We start from the raw sequence: 20,564 nt of genomic DNA, 5'->3' as shown, positions 1-20,564 counted from the left end.
CCATATAGGGGTATATGACCACATGTCCATGGAGTATACCAAATTCAAGTCGGAGCTGCAGCACCACCTGTTGGTGAAGGTTAGCTATTTCAACTTTTCCAGAACCAATCCCACGCCGAAGTGAGACGAGAGGTGAGGAATCTATCTGCAGGTAGAAGTATCCCTCAGAAAGCAGCATACTACTAGCCACACATCCCTGAATTAAATTCAGTTGGAGCCTAACTCTGACAGCAGTAGAAAGACGGCGCCATATAAATCCCTATAACTTCAAATACCGGAACGACAGCCAAAGAATAAAAAGTGTTGTTAACTTTACAGACGCGCATACGGCGTTATGCCATATTCCCTTATGGAGGGCAGAAACGAAATGCAAAGACCGCAAAAAGATTAGGGCCCCACCCCAGTTAAGAAGTGATGCTTACAACACAGCGTGGGCCGTAAAAGAAATTATCTCGAGTCTGTTGAATAATAGGTGCGAAAATTACAGACCTAAACAGCAGCCATCCTAACAATTGTGGAAGGCTGAGGAAGAACGGCTGAGATTTGAACTTGTGACCCGTAGGCCTCTCGTTGTGCACTCAGTTAACTGAGCATTTTACATCAGAGCTCTTTGGAGATGCACATCGCTGGCAGAAGCCGTGAGCCCAAATACCAGGCACACAATTAAGATGCACAGCTTGGAATGCACACGCTGTGTTTATTACACGGATGTGTTTGAGGCAAACATACTCACCTCAGACCCCATTAGCTGTAAAACAAAAGGTGGGTTATCGACGCCAGTATAGTTCAAACCGTGAGCTAAATGGCCTTCCTGCACTTGAATTACATTTGATGCAAAGATCCCACTTAATGGCATTCATCAATTTTGGAAGGATGAAAGGCTAAGTCAGCCCTGCCAGATATGAAACTATGATCGCTTATCAGGCGTTTAGCACATAGCACGCTTAGCAGCACTATCATAACTGCAGCTTACAGAATAAGGCTGTATTTAACTGAGCATGAAGAAAATACAGGGCTAAATTAGTAAACCACACAAGCTAAAAACCGCCTGCAGCATTTTTCTCTATAAACAACTAATATCATTAAACGGTATGATTATTTATTGTATTTTGATTACTTCAATATAGGATTATAACCCATAATATAGCAGGTCCAAGGGCAAAATATCGAGTCCATTCAGTGCGGCGGTGACGTCATACAGAGGCAAAGGCCTAATGTTCGTACCTGACTCCCTGGTGCGACCTCTGACGACCTCGCTCCACGGGCCGGGCCCGATGGCGTTAAAGGCCTGGATCTGCAGCTCGTACTCGGCCCACTCCTCCAGGCCTTCAATGGTGTACTCCCGCTCCAGCCGGTCGTTGATCACCTGTGTCAGCGGAGGGCTCTGCAGGTCGGGCCGCCAGTACTTCACCCGGTAGCCCACGGACTCGGGGTTGCCGTTGTACTGCGAGTCGGGCAAAGGCTGAAGGTGAAACCAAAGAAAGGTGTTATTCAAGAAGCCATGCTCGGAAACCAACCTACATGACAAAGGAGGTATACAGACATGTAGCGTGACGTGGGGGGATGTAGGCTTAAAAACACCAGGAGGTGAGGGGAAAAACACTTCATTTGGGCGACAAGCAGCAACCTTTGGTGAACCTTGACCTTCTCTTCCGGGTTGGGGGCCCACACCATCGTGTTACTTGGTAACTGAGGGGCTGAAACTACGGGTCCTGCCTGTGATTGGCCACGTTGCTATGGCATTGCCTGGCTGGCCCATGGCGTAGCCGAGTGCTAAAGCGGAAGGCATTGTGATGTCATTGCAGAAGGCAACCAAACCGATTGCGTGGGGGCAGTGACGTCACAGCCGCCGCCTGAAATGTTCCTGTAGCAAAATGGCTTCCTACGCACTTCATTTTTAACAAAGAATGAATATATAACGGGTGACGCACTTTAATCGAAGTGATGAATCGTCAAAATACAAGTACAACACATATATTTTTGTTTCTGTCATTTGACAGAGGCTCATAAGCATTGTATTGCCTTAAATCTTAAAACAAGTAGCTCTCCCAACTCACAAAAAAACGAAAACGCCTGAAAAGAGCGAAATATACTTTATCAGTAGGCTCTCAAGCTTTCATATTAAAAAATAGTAAAACTACCTTTTCTCTCAAAACCTAATTATTCATACAATCACCTTCCTTTAGATGTGTGTATAAGTGGATGTTAATATCATAACTTCAAAGTGTACAATTGCGTTCAAAGCCACATCTAAAATACGTTAATGAACTGATTTGATTTTTCCTCAAAGGTCTTCTTCTCCGAGCTGCTTTTTTTTGGGGAGGGGGAGTGAGTTGGAGTCTGATCTTATCGGTGTTGGGTTAATCAGATATGGAATTATCGATTCCTCCTCTTTTTATCTTCGGACAATCACCTGAAGTTTTTCAGAATATGTCTGGAAGGAAACCTTTTCTGTTTGTAATAGTAGGTTTAACTCAAATATTCAATTTCATTTCCTACCTCCAGGCAGTGGGACTTGCGATAAGGCAAACATCCTTTGGAAAGATTTTAGGCAAAATATGCAACTTTACTCAGCAAGTGAATCCCACACCCGCCCTTTCCCTGTGTGGGTTGTCCCACCAGACACCTAAGCTCTGCCTCACTCTCACACGTGCCCCACATCCATAAAAGCAAAACTGGAGGTCACTCATTCTCCTACATCACACCCAATACATGACACGTCAGAGCCTCCTCCTCACTTCTGGAGATCCGCATAAAGCTGAAGACCTGGTTCTTCGTGGAAGCACGTTGGGGACCACACACCTGCCCAAGCGCCTGGATACCCTCTCGGGTGATAAGTGTGTTACACAAATCAATATAACATAACATATACAGTTGGTGCAGGGGTAGACAGTTCAGCAATAGACCTATGCCATGTCAAAACATGAAACAAAAATAATGTAAAAATAAGTGGAAACCCAAACTAAAAAAAATGTTTCTTCAGTCTGAGTTTCAATTTAGAATCTCAAGTTTTAAACTCTGCATTGAGTGACATGACGTTGAATAACAGTTAGCACTTTTTGTTATTCCAAAACAGTTTTAGGGAAGGAAACTGTCAGTACCTGGCATGACTCTGTTTTGATTTGCCAGTCCCGTGGGGCCAATAGCTGAGCCAGGGAGTCAGACTCAGCCCAAGCTAGGCCGAGCCAGTCTTGGCTGGCCCTTCTCTAGCATAAATCCAATTTACTGCAGTTAACAGCCTATTCTTTGACTGATGAGAACTGTCAAAGGCGAGGCTGTTAGCTATAGCAAGTGCATTTTTGAGAAAGCTCAGTAAGTACAAAATAAAATGTAAACAACTAAGGCAACATTTTCCATCTCTGTTACTTTTAACTTCACACTTGGTGGATAGATGATGCTGTGAAGTGTGAAACGTATTTGGTACTCTTTCAAATTGAAGATGCCAGCCAAAGAACCCATCTATCATGTCTGTGGGCAGGCTGAGATATTTAGTTCATAACAAACCTGCTACCCTATAAACGCCCAGACCTGCCACGAAATATTCAGAAGTACTCTGTGACCGCACCAGCTGTTGATTTCCAGCTGACTGACTTCAGACTCAATTAGCAGAGCAACTGAGAACCCTACGATATGTTTACGCTATTCATTTTAGGACAAATCATTTTACGTCGAAACATATATGTTTGCATTCTTCAAAACAACCGTTCCATCCATGAAACATATATAGTTATGAATAATCAGTCGGTGAACTGTGCAAGGACTTTTCAGATTGCGTCCACTTACCACCCAACGGATCCACAGGCTGGTCTCACTAGCAGTGCGCAGGGTCAGGCTTCCTGGTGCCACATCTGGGGGCGCCTGAAGGGTCTGGATCACGCGAGATGGTTGACTGAGAGGTCCTGCACCAACTATATTCACCTGTCGCATACGGAACCTGAAGCAAGACCCAGCACAATAGCAAATTAGAATGTAACGCTCTAAGCCGGAGAGACCATATCAACCAATTCTCTTCAGCTATGTCCTTGAAATTTATATTTTGGATCAGGGAAATCTTAAGAATTTTGGGGGCCCGGGCCAAACATAATTTGGGGTTCCCTGCTCGGATAAACTCTGAATTTATTATTAATTTTTAGCTCATTCATACCCTCAGCAACTATGATCTGATCATTCATAACCCTATTCGCTGGCCCCCATCACAACCCTCTTCGCTGAACCCCATCGCAACCCACTTCGCTGGCTCCCAAACCTTTAAAGAGACCCCAGTCATTCAGGGGGTTTCCATTCAGTGCAAAGCCTTTGAATATTTATGAGATATTGGATACCTGGAGCCCCTTTCCATATTGTGCAGGGAACCCCTTCATTTCCGTGTTATGCCACTGCCTGGAACTGTCCTGAAAGCTTAATGATGGAGCCCCTAGAAAGGTGGGGGTCCTGGGACACAGCCCACTTTACCCATGGCTTAAAACGCCTCTGTTTTGGATAGAACAAACAGTTGACAAGCATTTCACCCACAAGGACATTTTGAAGGCTCGACAGCTAATATATTAGAAACTGTACATTTCCGCTTGTTGCATTCAAGAGAGAAAGGCATAGATAATGAACATAGAGAGAGGATAACTTTTCAGAATATGGCAGGATAACTGATAAATTGTTGAACTTCAAATTACACAACAAATCAAGCTGTGCTCCTCATATTTATTTATTTATTTATTTATTTATAGAGTTCGTACACTGAGAGGAATCAAGGCACTGAGACACTTAAAACAAAATACCCACTGCTTCAAAACCAATATTAAGAGAAAGGAGGTTTGTTTGGGCCCTCCTGAAGGCCATGGATCCTGTGTTGACAACAGTAGATAATTCCAGAGTTCAGGTGCAAAAAAGCAAAAGGACTTACCACACAACAGATTTTCTTCTTTCATTGGAAGGAGGGGAATAAGGACTATGTTAAGTTGTACTTAATGAAAGACGTAGCAGAGTTTCAGCTCATCCTTTAGACAGAATATATAGAGACTGGAATTTATCACATGGATACTTAGAGGTGGAACATATCTTTAGCTTTGGATTCTGAAACCCAAACATACACATAGGACAGTGATGTCATTTCTCTGACTATGCCACAGGGCGCGGAAGCTAGTCTATGTAGAAAGCAGTCGCTGGTCTGTAGACTAAAAGCTCAAAAGTTGCTTTCTAAGGACAGAGGCTGCAGTGAATACGGTGGAGGAAGTACTCCAGGAAATGGAGACCTTTCAGTTCTCTGAAGAGAAGCCAAAACAAGAAGCTTTTGATCAGCTCCCTCAGTGGGTCATTAAGGTTTATGAATATGTAACATCTTGAACATGTTCCTTGAGGTGCTTTCACTACCAATGTAGCTGAAGAAATGCCTTTAGTATTACAAACCTTGCCTGAACTCAGATATATCAGAGTTTGTGGGGTGGCTGTGCTCTAAGCACTGAAAAAGCGCCTGTGATGGCCACCTTACAGATGTCCTCTCACATTTTTCCACACTTGAGATTGCCAATGCCCTGTTGACCACTTCTGAATAGACATGCACAGTTTATAAAAGCAGTATATTAGTAGCCTGGATAATTTGATCGCTATTTCTGGCATTATATTTTATGTTTCTTTGTTTTTTTCAATGTCTTGTAGAATGCTTGTAGCTACCCCATGAAGAGTCAACAAACAGATTTTGACAAAAATCACGAGGCATCTGACCACTTCTACTTAATCTGTCCCACCATATTGTAGATGATTGGAATGACTGCTATATCTCAGAATATTGTCAGAAATATTGTCTGGAATATGTCCTAAAAAGTCTTACAAAAATCTCAAATCATTTGGTGCAGAGTTTCCGCTATTACCTCCAGTGGGCCGAAACTTTAAACAGTATTTAAAAATATATTGATGTCCGACTATATTTTGACCACGATATTCTGGAACCAGACCGGTTTGATTGCAGTGAAAACGACAGAGCACTCTGTGTGAATTCCCAAGACTTCCTGTCAAAATGCAAGGATTTGCATGTGAAATCATGGAGTCAATCACATCCGCTCTACAATTGTGTCTATCGTCATAACCCCTCACTACCTTCACAGATCTGGGGAGCGCAAAATGAGATGAAAGAAGGTGAGGTGTTCTCACCTGCAATAGGTGTACGGAGTGAGATTCGGAATTGAGCAGCTGCGTCCCATGCAGGTAAGAGTGGTGGGGTGCTGGGGAAGGGTGGGGGGGTATTTCGACAGACAATGACGTAGGAAGATTATTTATTTACTTAATTTTCCCTCGTCATCGTCCGTCCAAATACCCCCTCACCTGGCCCCACCACCCTTACCTGCATGGGGCGCGGCTGGAATTGAGGTGTTCTCATCTGTAATAAATGTATGAAGTAACATTAGGAATTGAGGTGTTCTCACCTGCAATAAGTAATTGTGGTGTTCTCACCTGTAATTAGTGTATGGACTGAGATTAGGAATTGAGATGTTCTCATCTGTAACAAGTATATGGAATGAGATTAGGAACTGAGGTGTTCTCACATGCAATAAGTAATTGTGGTGTTCTCACCTGCAATAAGCGCATGGACTGAGATTAGGACTTGAGATGTTCTCATCTGTAACAAGTATACTGAGTAAGATTAGGAATTAATGTGTTCTCACCTGTAATAAGTGTAAGGCGTATGATTAGAAATTGAGGCGTTCTCACTTGTAATGAGTGTATGGAGTGAGATTAGGAACTGTGGTGTCCTCACCTGTAATAAGTGTATGGAGCACGTTTAGGAAGAGTGAGATTAGGAATTGAGGTGTTCTGACCTGTAATAATGGAACGGAGTGAGAGTAGGAATTGAGGTGTTCTGACTTGTAACACGTGTATAGAGTAAGATTAGGAATTATGGTGTTCTCACCTGTATTAAATGTAGGGAGTAAGATTAGGAATTGAGGTGTTCATGATGAAGCAAGATTTCGCATATTACGCGACTTGCTTGACATCAAGAACCTCGAATAACATTTTAATCCTATAATTCAACCTGTACATTTTACTAATTTCCCTTTATTTTGGGTGTATGTGTATCGTAGTGACGCTTGCCTATGTGTTTACTAATACAAATAACCCTTGTCCCTAAAATGGCCGCCGCTTGATGGGTTGCTTCTGCGCATGCGTTAGTCACACTCACGTGACGTGACGTAGTTGCAGTTCTGGTGGGAAAATGTGCGCATGCGTACTTGCCTCTAAAATGGCTGTCTGTGTCCTAACGAGGTGAAGCTTGCGCAAATGCTTTCGTGTTCTTGTCTGTTGCACTAACTATAATGCCATAGTATATTTTTCAATTTAAGGAGTATAAAGTAGCTACTCATAGTATACAGTGAATTCATTTATTTCTATGTTTTAATTTGTTTTCGCTTACTTTCCATGTACCGCGGTATTGAGGGTCTGATGCAAGGCTCAAGACTCCATATTGAGATGACGTTCTGCGCATGACCGTATTCTGCCGGTGGCATTGACAGGGTGCCAACTGAAGGTCCCAGCCAAGACGTGCCTGGGAAGATGCACCTTCACCCAGCCGGAGAAGCTGAAATGTGTTACATTAGAAACAAATGTATTTCTTTCTGTTGTATTCTGTAGAATCGGTCATGGGAACCCCCAAATCAATAGGCGGTTCCAGAATATGTAAAACTAGGCTTGTAGACGTAAATTGTGATTGGTGTGTTAGCCTATCCTACTTGGGGACCAATCGAAATTGGGGATTCTGACACTTGCAACATTTGGGGGGTGGTACACTGACCCGAAAACAGTATAACTAGCCTAGGTTTAGCTAGAGAAATTGTCCGACTTGTCTGAATAGCTGACCTGTCACTGACCCAACGCACTCAATAGGTGACTGAATACAGAGCGCTGCGGAGCACTCTGTCCGAATTTGACCATAGACTCTAAAGGTTTTACTAAACCTTAAGTGCTGGCGGAGCACTTTGCTGGGGAGTTCGCGAACCCAATCGGGGTTCTGACTGATAGCTGCAGAGAGGGCGGAGCGCAGGCGTTGCTTCCAAACTGCGGATGCTGGTCGTGCCTTGGTGGTCCTGTCCTGATCCTAATCTGGTTTTCCTGTCCTGTCCTGGGGTGTCCATTCTGCACATGCTGTCCCATTGATGACTGTCCTTCCTTGGGGTATTTCCTGTCCTTAACTGACCCGTGGCCAGGGTTGGCCTGCACACCATTCTAGGTAATTATATAGGGCTAAGAACTCTATACTCCACTCTCTATTTTCTGTCTTTGCTTTAAGAAAGACATTCCTTTGCATAAGTAAATTTTCCATGCTTTCCGCAATCTACTATATGAAAGGCCGTACATTTATTCTCTATAGCATGTTCCTATGTTACCCTACCTTTTAGTATAATTCTCCATACTGTTTATAAATTACAGATGTGGTTTATAATTTTCTCCTGCAATCTGATTTGAAGTAATGATGTTAGAACTATAGCGTGTTCCACTTTTTTCCCCTCCTATAGATGTATAGGATTTCCAATCTTTTACTTTTGAAGTATTTCCCAAACAGTAAAATTCTAGTTCGAGATCCATTCCCGAATCTGTTTAGCATATTTCATTTGTTATTACTTTCCTATAGACTCATAAATGGTTGCCTTAGTTTTCTTTCTCTACGGTTATGTGCTGTTCGTTATTTTGATCATTGACTGCCTCTTGGTGGTGAATTGTATGATCTCTGAATCTGAATTCTAGATACACTTTTAAAACTTCCCAGTAGTCTGTGGTTATTTGATGAATACAGAAGAAATAAAAGTCGGTGTTGTATTTTGCCTGCCTTTTCTTTTACAGCTAGCTCCCTGATCCGTTGTGGTCATAGGTACCCGTAACGGTGGATTGGTAAGTCGGGTACAATTGAAATAAATATGAAGGAACCAGGGTTACTGGTAGTGGAGTGTTAGGTCACCCGATTAATGTGTATGATAAATTGAAAATATATGGGCCTGGTACGTGTATGGAGAAATTATTGGCCGGGTGACCTGCGATCTCTATCAGTAATTTTCTGGTAGCAGAGCTATGGTTAGAGACTAGTTAAAGTTAGGTAGGACTAGTTAAGCTAGATAGATTGGATGCTGCTAACATTTTATTGCTGCTACAAGGGTAAACAATTTTTGTGACTTGATCAATCACGTGAAATGTTTGCTTTGAAAAATTATGAAATGTTTTAAATTGTTTTTCTTATTATTATACTGATATATGTATTAACCCACTCGTTAGTAAAGTGTTTTATGTTTGTTGGGAATCCCCGGGGAATTGAATAAGCGAGTGGTGAAGAGAATCCACTTCGCTTTGAGGTCACTGGCGTAAGGAAGGTTAGTGCAGGTTAGGCAGAACTGGAAGCACTAATTAGTTTTTTTTTTTCCTGAATGTATGCTTGAATAAATGATAGCAACGAGTTCGCTGGTGAAACTTCTATCGTGATATAACCTAGTAAGGGTCACATCGGAGGGAGTAGCAGGTTCATCGGAGCTTGGGTGATAGCAAAAGGGTTCGCTAGTGAAACTTTAGGCTCTGTATATATCCCGAAAAGAAGTGGATGGGTCAAAGAAGTAGCAGGTTCCCTAGTGCTGGAGTGAAGGGTAGGCAGAAGAGATCTATCCGTAGTGTGTGAAAAGTAAATGGAAGTAGTTTACTTGCAGTGAAACAAATCTTTACTGTCTAGACACTTGAGTACAGTGGCGAATGTGTATTCGTTTGTAAAATAACAAAGCACTTGCACTTTTAGAGAGAAATTAAGTTTCCGTTACCTTGCGAGGGAGGGAGTCAGTTGCGGAGCTGCTCTGACGTCACTTTGTGCCGCGCTGGGATTGGTAGACTCGGACTGTGTAGCGGAGCTGGAATTGTAAAGGAGGGGTGAGTGCCGAAGCGTGAGAACCTGTCTCGCGAAAGGCCGCGCACCCATTAGTCGAGATTATTTGAATCCGTGCATTTGATTGGTTGCACGAAAATAAAAGACGCATTTGGATTGGGAGTAATTTGTAAACAAAGTCACTCGCAGAAATCGTATGTGGCACACGTATAGACCGCATACTAGACCTGATCCACGACATTTAGGGTTTGAAAACGATCAGTGGAAAGGGCATAACACTAGCATTATGTACGGAAATAAGAGAAAATTGTCTCTTGTAACCAAAGTAAAGAATTATTTCAAAAAGGACAAACCGATTAGAACCAGAGAAGGGGTTGTCATTCCGCCACCTAATACTCCTGCATCGTTCATGATGTTGGATAAAGGGTACCATTCGTGTGTATGGCTGGAAAACTGGGCGAAATATACCAAGGATGACGGAATATTGGCTTTCCCGTTAGAGGGTACATTCAATGGCAGGATTCTATTTAATTTGAGAACACAAATGAATGATTTACATCCCAGACCTAGATTAACGCAGTACGAAGCTTTAGAGGAATGGGAGATCGAGGCTTTTGAGAGAGACAAGCCCCAAATGGATAAAGGGTTAACTAAATTTTATCCAAAATTAAAGCAAGAGACCCGAGATAAAAAGATGAAACAGTGGAGACAGAATATGATTGTAGAAGGACTGTTTCCAATGATGCCAATGGGTGGTCCTCCTGTGGGGGAGAAGAAAACAGAAAAATGCAAACATTGGGTACCCATTGGGGAGTCGGATGATGAATTATTAGATGACATGTTTATGAGAAGTCCGCCTCCTTATAATGAAGGACACAGACCCTCTAGTGAAGGGGATAATTCTCGGAGACCTCCTCCCCGGGAGGAGGCCAGATCAGTAAGTGTAGGAGAGGGTTGTCAAATACCTCCGTATAATGAGGGTTTAGGACCCCTAGGTACTAGAGAAATCTGTCAAAGAACACTATTCAGTGGGGAGTCAAGATACTCGAGAGAAAGAGACTTCTGCTCTAGACCTCCTTACGAAGGTGAGGCAAGGCCCTCAACTTCAGGAATTCAGTTCTCAAGACCCCCGTTTGAGGAAGAACCAAGATCCCTAGGCACAGGAAGTTTGTTCCCAAAACCTAATTATGGTGAGGGACCAAGTGAGACACATCCCACTGCCCCGAGTTATGCCCCAACTTTGACCCCGCAGGTATTACATGACAATTCATTAGACAGGATATTGGAGGACAGGGAACGAGAGGCTCTAGCTAAACAGAGAGCCGAAATAATTCAGAAAATCTCCCAGTTAAATACAAGTCCTGAGGCCTTGACAATCCCGGTAACTATTGGACCCGTGGTTCCGCTGTATGGGGATAGACAGGGAAGTCCAAAGACTCCAGTTATTACTCCAGTTATAGCACAGCCAAGACCAGAACCCTTAATTGTGGATGACCAGACCAGTGAATGTGAGTCTGAGGTCTCGTTAATGGATTTGCCCATTAGGGGTGCAGGAAAAAGGTTACAGAAAAGACATAATCCTTTCAATATGAGGGAGATTCAAATGGAATCGACTTCGGGTACCAAGAGTGTCACGTTGGTGACTCCTGAAGAGATTGAAAGATGGAGTAGAGAATTAGAAAAACAAACTCCTCAGTCGAAACCTTTAGATATCTTCAAGCTGAGAGTAGAAATGGAAGAACTAATGGCAGGAAATGTAGGTTTAGACAGATTAAATACCTATTCTGAAGAAGAGTTGCTGTTTATCGGCAAGAGTTTTACCCGGAATACTAGAGTGCTCCATGAGAAATTAACAGACACTGCAGCTAGTATGGGAATAGATATTTCAAAATCAAAGCCACTGCAGAAACCCTATTGAGCTGATTTTTCAGACAAAGATCTGGAAAATATGAATGTGTCAGGGAAGAAGGCGCAGGTCAAAGAATTATTGACTGTGTTGCAAAAATGGGGAGACGTAGAAAAGTGGAAAGCCAGGTGGGCAAAGAAGAAAGATGAGGCTAGATCTAAACAGACGTCTTCTGAGTTCGTTCTAAAGGAAGCTGACAAACCTGAGCAGTTATACCCTATGCGTGAAGTGCCAGGTGGAAAATACATGCACGTTCCATGGTCTAGACAGGATATTGTGTCCTTTACCAATGACTTTCCCAAATTACGAGAAAAGCCTGTGGACTGGTACAGGCAGGTGGAAAGGTTTGTAAAGGTGCAAAAGTGCTTGTGGAAAGACCTGGATGGGTTTTTCGACATTGTGGTTCCTGTGGATTTATGGACCGAATGCAAGGTTGCCATTGATTGGCCCAACAAAGAGTATACAAGGGACCCTGTTACAGGTGCTCCCTCTGATGAAGTGATGAGAAAATATGATCAGGTCATGTTACACCTGAAGAAGAAGGTGCCTGCAAAGGAAACTGATTGGACCAAAATAGATAGAACCACGCAGGAAAGGGATGAGTCTGTGCACTCCTTTTATGAAAGACTGTTACAGGTGTTCAAAACTTACAGTGGTATAGATAACATCGAGATGAAGGATATGACCCACTTCATTTACAGGTTTGTAAACGGTTTAAGACCTGAAATTTGCCAGTGGATTAAAGACAATAAAATTTGTTGGCAGTCCAAGAAAATGGATGAGGTTTTACGCTATGCAAAGTATTGCGAGGATGAGATGGCAGACAAACGAAAGGCTCTGAAAGAGAAGGTCATGTGGGCACAGGTAAAGTTGGCAGAACAACAGGAAAAGCAACTGAATAAAATGAATAAGAATTCCCAAAATCAAGGCTCTGGGGGTGGAGGGAAGCCCAAAGTAAAAATGAGCAGAGAAGAGGCTAAAAAGAAATTTCCCTGCCACCAGTGCAATTGGGCACTGGAGAGACGAGTGTCCATATTTACAGCATGATAATACCCAAACCCCTGATTTAACTCCACAGACGCAGAATGAAAAACCAAGAAAGACCCAGCATCAGGTAAAGGCAAGTCAATTGCCCCGAGCGCCAAAACCAAATTATAAGGGAAAATCACCACAGGGTGATGACATAGAGATCTGGGGAGGCAATGAGAATAGAAATACAGCAACTTCGCAGTTTCTGTTGAATGATACTTTTCTCTGTGACAACCAATACTGACGGGGCCTGAGAGGGGAGGACAAGGAGTGTGTACTTGGCGCCTCCTTGCCGGTAGACCAGTCAGGGCCATACATTGAAGGAAAGGTTGATGGAAATGATGTCACCTTTCTATTGGACACTGGTGCTACCCGTTCTACTGTGAGAACAGCGGACGCTCCAAACCTACCCCTCTCGGGAGAAGCAATCCAAGTAGTGGGTGTGTCTAATCAATTGATTAGTACCCCAGTTACTGAGCCCATGGAGATCACAATAGGGAATTTCAAAGAAATGCATAGATTTGTAGTTTGTGATACCAGTCCAGTAAACTTACTGGGACGTGATTTGTTGTGCAAAATGAACTACACCATCTTTTGCACACCAAAGGGCGTCGAAATTCAAACCCCAGACGAGGATGGCATATACAAATTAATGTTAATTAGACCAGACTCAGAAATTAAACAAATGACTATACAAGACTTACCCGAAGAACTCCAAAAGACAGTGAAACCAGAAGTATGGGACTTTACTGGAAAGGATGTAGGATTAATGGCAAATGTAGACCCAATTAAAATAGCCATGAAAGAAAATGCAGTTTATCCCAATACCAAGCCATACAAAATTAGTGCCGAAGTGAGAGCAGGAGTTGCCATTGAAATAAAAAGATTGCTAGAAGCAAACATCATACAAGAAGTGATGAGTAGCCCATGTAATTCACCCATAATTGGAATCAATAAACCTAGTGGCAAGTATAGGGTAGTGCAAGACCTGAGAAAATTAAATAAATTCGTTGTTCCATGTTGCCCTATTGTTCCAAACCCAGCAGTGATCCTGTATCAGATTCCCTGGGATGCTGAGTGGTTCACCGTGATAGACCTATGTCATGCATTCTTCTCGATCCCATTGCATCCAGACAGCAAATTTATTTTCTCATTTGCTTTCGACAGTCACGTGTTCGTTTGGAATCGTGTCCCACAAGGGTACACGGAAAGTCCCTCTATCTTTAATCAGATTCTAAAAAAATGCCTTGAATCTTTAGTGTTACCTGGAAAATCTGTTTTGGTGCAATATATAGACGACCTCTTGGTAGCATCTAAAAGTCATAGAGATTGTGTTATTGACACCATTGCTTTACTGAATCACCTAGGTGAAAAAGGACATAAAGTGTCCCCTGACAAATTGCAATTCTGTACAAAGTCAGTAAAATATCTGGGGCATCAGATAGAAAAAGGCGTCAGAAAAGTTACCTCAGAGAGAGTCAGAATAATTCGGAACATGCAGTTACCCCGTACTCAGAAAGAAGTCAGAATGTTCCTTGGGGTGGTAGGTTACTGCAGGCAATGGATTGTGGGATTTGCAGTCCTGGCAAAGCCTTTGATAAAAATGACAAAGAAAGGAGCAAAGGACCCAGTGGAATGGGATGATGAAGGCTTAACAGCATTTACTAAATTACGAGAATGTCTGTGTACAGCCCCTGCTTTAGGGATGCCTGACTATTCCAAGGAATTTGCACTATTTTGTGACACCCGAGATAATTGTGCACTGTCGGTCCTAACTCAGGAGCATGGTTTGACTAGACGTCCAGTGGCATATTTTTCTGCCACTTTGGACCCAGTGGCTGCTGGATTACCCGGATGTTTGAAAGCAGTAGCTGCCACTTGCACGAGTCTAGAACAGAGTGAATCTATTGTCATGGGACATCCTGTAACTGTGTATGTTCCCCATGCAGTTGTGATTTTTTTGACCAGAACTAAAACTCAGTATCTCACCCCTAGTCGGCTGACTAAATACGAGAGGATTCTCGTGGGTGCTGCGAATGTAGTCATTACTCGGTGCAACATTCTGAATCCAGCTACCCTGCTCCCTGACTCAATACTTGCAGAAGCCAAGGGAGAGGACGAGCATGACTGCATTGACCTGACAGAATTCAGTACTAAACCCCGCCCAGATATTAAGGAAATGCCTTTGCCTGTGGAAGATGAGGAGCTGTTCGTGGATGGCTCATGTATGAGACACGAACTTGTAGGCCTAAGTGCTGCTTATGCTGTAGTCTCTGTAGACGGCATTAAAGAAGCATCCTGTTTATTTGGAGTGAAGTCTGCACAAGTAGCTGAATTGATTGCATTAATAAGAGCCTGCAAAATTGGAAAAAACAAAAGAATAACAGTATATACTGACAGTCAGTACTGTTATGGGGTTGTGCATGACTTCGGCCAATTGTGGCTACAGAGGGAGTTTCTGACTTCTTCAGGTACTCCCATCAGAAATGGAAAGGTTGTACAAGATTTACTGGAGGCAATCCAATTACCAAAAGAATTGGCAGTGGTCAAATGTGCTGCTCATAAATCTGGCATTGACCATGTAACTTTGGGAAATAGATTTGCTGATGAAGTGGCCCAACATTGTGCCAAGAATCGCATGTCTGTAAATGTCAAACTGGGAGGACCTGGAAACAGCTGCCAACGTATGGTGTTTGAGGAGGTGCCCACTTGGGAAGAGTTGAGAGATTGGCAGCATGCTGTGCCTTCAAAAGAGAAGGAAAAATGGAAGAAACGTGGTTGTCGACCGAGAAGTGAGGATGGTGTCATTGTGGGCCCAAATGGTATGCCTGTGTTGCCTAGACATCTGCTTGCTTCTATGGCCAGACTGATACATGGAGATTCACACACTGGTAGGGACGCCATGGTTCTGGTTTTCAAACAAACATGGTACAATCCGAAGTTCAGGAAGGTAGCAGAGTCACTCTGCCAGAGGTGCTTAACATGTCAGCAGTTTAACGCTGGGAAAAGAACAGTAGTCGAATTGGGAAAAATTGGAAAATCAGGAGGTCCCTTTGTAAGAATACAGATTGACTTTATCACACTGCCTCGCTGTGAGGGAATGAGATATGTCCTTGTCATTGTCTGCCTGTTTTCAAAATGGGTGGAAGCCTACCCTGCTAGAAAAAGATTGACGCCATAACTGTAGCAAAATTGTTACTACGAGAATTAATACCTAGGTTTGGGGTTCCAGTCACAATTGAATCAGATAGAGGCGGACATTTTCAGAATGAGATAATCGATCAACTCTGTAAATCATTCAAAATCACACAGGTGCTGCACTGTGCATATCGTCCAGAGGCTTCTGGAGTGGTGGAGCAAATAAATGGCACTATAAAATCGAGACAAGGAAAGATGTGTGAATCTACAGGCATGAACTGGATAAATGCTTTGCCTCTTGTTCTGATGGGACTTAGAAGTATTCCAGACCGAAAAACAGGCCTGAGCCCTCATGAGATCCTGATGGGAAGAGTGATGAGACAAGCATGGGTACCAGGACATAAACTGCTAAACATTTCTGATGATTTAGTACTTGAGTACTGCAAGCAACTGGGTGACCAAGTGCGTTCTATCTCTCGCCAGATTGGGGAAGACGCCGTCGCAAACCCAACGACTCCAGTCCATAAATTGGTTCCAGGCGATTGGGTCGTAATAAAGAAGCATACTCGTACAAATTGCCTTGCACCGAAGTGGGGAAAACAACGCCAAGTGATACTGATGACCACGACAGCGGTGAAGTGTGCCGGCGTTCCAAAGTGGATCCATGCCAGCCATACACAGAAGGTGAATCCAGACGAGAAAACTGACGCTGAAGGTTGTCCAGCTGAGGGGTCTGCAGACGTTGGTCCTGAAGTAGCTGATGACGAACAACCGAGCACCAGTCAAGATGATTGGATACCCATAATCGACCTGACTAATGACCCAATCAGAACAGGAAGTCAAACCTACGAAGATAGAGAGTGGGATAGAGAGGAAGAGATAGGCACAGGCGAAGATCCTCAGATTATTGAGATTCACGTCAAGTCTGAGGAAGAAGAAGGTCAGACAGGGACAGAGCAAGTGATCGACACACCTCCACAAACTCCTGAAGTCGAAAAGGGACAGACCAGAACTAGTGTAAAAGTTCAAGCAGAAGAAAATCAAGGGATCGAAGTGCTTGAACAGGATCAGGTAGAATTAGAAGAATGTGTTCAGGACACAGAAATAGAAACGCCCAAAAGCCAAATCCAGTATACACCTGAACGAGGCCAGCTTAGTGACCAGGCAGAAGAAATAGACACAAGACCTGGAACTAGTCAGACAGGAAGGGAAGAATCAGAAGTGCCACAAGCAAATGAAAATAAAAGAACATTAGAAGAAAGCCAAAACACAGTGCCAGCTAAAAGACTAAAGAAAAAGAAAAATATCGAACCCAGATATATCAAGAGACTGAGACTGAGACTAAAAACAGTAGAAGAAAAACTTGAGGAAAGACGAAAGAGTTCCCGTATAGCAGAACAAGCGGGAGAAAGCTCCAAAAGAAGAAGTGACCGAATAAAAAGACGGAACGAGAAATATCAAGATCCTGAATGGACATATTTGATCTTGGAGGAGTTTGAGGATCTTGATATAACTGACGAAAGTGACGAAGAACAGAACGCTGATTATTCTGCCGAAGAAGACGAACCAACCTGAATTTGCTCAGTGTAAGCTACCTGTGCAAAGTTACAAAGAGGGGTTGAAAACTTCTTCTGAACGAAAATGTCTGATTCAAATGTGAATGGAAGGCCTAGACGCAGTTGTTGTAAAACATGCTGCAAAGTATGTATATGTAGTATAGCTATAGTGATAATAGTTTGGATAGGATTAACAGTTTTCATTCCTTATATGGTGAGCAAAAATACTAATATTGACCTTACACAGACTGTGACCACTGACACTGAAGAACTGACAACACGAAGTGTAGAAAGACGTGAAAAAGCACTTAGACAAACAAAAACAGACTTAGAAGCACCAGATGAGGAAGGACTACATTATCACGGAGTTAAGAACCAGACACATTTAAATGTCTTCGCAAACCTGTTAGTGCATTATGTAGAAACGATGGAGATAGAAGACTGCTATGTCTGCATGAAGCTACCCACTTCTGTAGCTGAAGGCGTGACTTATCATCACCTACCTTTGACCTATGGAATTTCCTGTAGTATTTTAGCTAGCTTATTTTACAAAAGAGGACCGTTACAGTACTATTACTCTAACTCTGACGTGATATTTTCTGAACTTCCCATACGTGGAAATCTGAATCCTGTACATACTAAAAGTGACGTTACACGTTATATGGGAGAATACTTTCTGACTATAGGTACCATAGACTTAAATGAAGCACACAGAGATAACTTGACCTGTTCATTACATGAACAAGAAAAAATGTTTCTAAACATGGCAGAGAAAAGGAGGGAGAGTTTCCAAAGAAAGGCAAATGATAAAAGACAGAGAACTCCTAAATGAGCTGAAAACATGGAAAGCACCTCAAATGGTGGGAGTGTTCCTGCTTTGTTGCTGGATTTCGAGAGAAAAGGGAAACTCTGTCTTCACCGCGAGAAGACTAGTTATTATAATAACATTTTCATTGGTTCCAGTCAATATGAGCACAATTACAAGGTAATTGGAGGTTGGGGTTTCAAAAATGGGTCAGAACCTGTGTTTCCAGGAATTTATTATATATGTGGAAACAAGGCTTATTTCAAATTGCCGGATCACTGGTATGGAAGCTGCTATTTTGGCATTGTCTTCCCGAAAATATACCATGTGAAGGAAATTGCTGGAAGCAATGAAAACACTAATGGCTTAGTGCGTAGTAAAAGAGAAAGCGTAGGTGAAATAATGGGTAGTATTTTTAGTGCACTGATACCTGGAGTGGGAGTGGTTCTGAACACACACAGAATTTGCAAATTATCCACAATAGTGGATGTGTTGTCTACTGACACAGCTCATGGATTTCTGTTGGTCAATACCGAAATGGTTGGGATCAGATCAATGGTTTTGCAGAACAGACTTGCGCTTGACACCTTATTAGCAAAAGAGGGCTGAGTCTGCCGGATGTTGAAAGCGCAACATTGTTGCACTTACATACCGGACAAAAGTGTACAAATTAAAAAATATGTGAAGAACATTACAAATTTGGAAAAAGAACTCAAACCACTGGAGGTTGATAGTGCCTGGAAGAGACTTACTGATGGTCTCTCCGCTGTAGGTCATTGGTTTGCTAATTTAGGTAAAGGTTTATTGTTTAAGGTACTGATGCCAATTGGAGTGATAGGTTTCGTCATATTTCTCATATTTGTCTGTTGCAAATGCCGCAAACACACAAAGAAATACGTTGTGAATAAGAGAGGTGTGAAACGGAGTGTGGATGAACTTGAATTGGAAGACTTAAATAATCAGATTTACAAAAAGATGACAAATTCTCACCCTGATAAAGATGTGAAAGAGAAATTAAATCGAATGTTGGAAGAAATCGAAATGCACAAAGTGTGAGAAAAGTTGGCATCTGGTTCCATTAGTTTGTAAATATCATCAAAGAGGGGATTGATGAAGCAAGATTTCGCATATTACGCGACTTGCTTGACATCAAGAACCTCGAATAACATTTTAATCCTATAATTCAACCTGTACGTCTTACTAATTTCCCTTTATTTTGGGTGTATGTGTATCGTAGTGACGCTTGCCTATGTGTTTACTAATACAAATAACCCTTGTCCCTAAAATGGCCCCCGCTTGATGGGTTGCTTCTGCGCATGCGTTAGTCACACTCACGTGACGTGACGTAGTTGCAGTTCTGGTGGGAAAATGTGCGCATGCGTACTTGCCTCTAAAATGGCTGTCTGTGTCCTAACGTGGTGAAGCTTGCGCAAATGCTTTCGTGTTCTTGTCTGTTGCACTAACTATAATGCCATAGTATATTTTTCAATTTAATGAGTATAAAGTAGCTACTCATAGTATACAGTGAATTCATTTATTTCTATGTTTTAATTTGTTTTCGCTACTTTCCATGTACCGCGGTATTGAGGGTCTGATGCAAGGCTCAAGACTCCATATTGAGATGACGTTCTGCGCATGACCGTATTCTGCCGGTGGCATTGACAGGGTGCCAACTGAAGGTCCCTGCCAAGACGTGCCTGGGAAGATGCACCTTCACCCAGCCGGAGAAGCTGAAATGTGTTACATTAGAAACAAATGTATTTCTTTCTATTGTATTCTGTAGAATCGGTCATGGGAACCCCAAAATCAATAGGCGGTTCCAGAATATGTAAAACTAGGCTTGTAGACGTAAATTGTGATTGGTGTGTTAGCCTATCCTACTTGGGGACCAATCGAAATTGGGGATTCTGACACTTGCCACATTTGGGGGGTGGTACACTGACCCGAAAACAGTATAACTAGCCTAGGTTTAGCTAGAGAAATTGTCCGACTTGTCTGAATAGCTGACCTGTCACTGACCCAACGCACTCAATAGGTGACTGAATACAGAGTGCTGCGGAGCACTCTGTCCGAATTTGACCATAGACTCTAAAGGTTTTACTAAACCTTAAGTGCTGGCAGAGCACTTTGCTGGGGAGTTCGCTAACCCAATCGGGGTTCTGACTGATAGCTGCAGAGAGGGCGGAGCGCAGGCGCTGCTTCCAAACTGCGGGTGCTGGTCGTGCCTTGGTGGTCCTGTCCTGATTCTAATCTGGTTTTCCTGTCCTGTCCTGGGGTGTCCATTCTGCA

At 42.8% G+C, this 20,564-nt stretch overlaps 1 protein-coding gene across 2 annotated transcripts in view; it reads right to left on the bottom strand.

Annotated features, from left to right (window-relative positions):
• Window positions 1-20,564, bottom strand: part of SDK1 (sidekick cell adhesion molecule 1) — a 2,171,476-nt gene that overhangs the window by 351,422 nt on the left and 1,799,490 nt on the right. For both annotated transcript variants that reach the window (XM_078665001.1, XM_078665002.1), the window contains exons 24-25: window positions 3,784-3,934; window positions 1,225-1,462 (exon numbers count right to left, since the gene is read on the bottom strand). In XM_078665001.1, the coding sequence (XP_078521127.1) occupies window positions 1,225-1,462; window positions 3,784-3,934 (389 nt within the window). The remainder of the gene's footprint in view (window positions 1-1,224; window positions 1,463-3,783; window positions 3,935-20,564) is intronic.

The sequence above is a fragment of the Lissotriton helveticus genome, chromosome 10 (assembly GCF_964261635.1).
Source record: "Lissotriton helveticus chromosome 10, aLisHel1.1, whole genome shotgun sequence".
NCBI lineage: Eukaryota > Metazoa > Chordata > Amphibia > Caudata > Salamandridae > Lissotriton > Lissotriton helveticus.
Note: the sequence above shows the minus strand (reverse complement) of the source record. Positions and strands in the feature narration are given on the sequence as shown.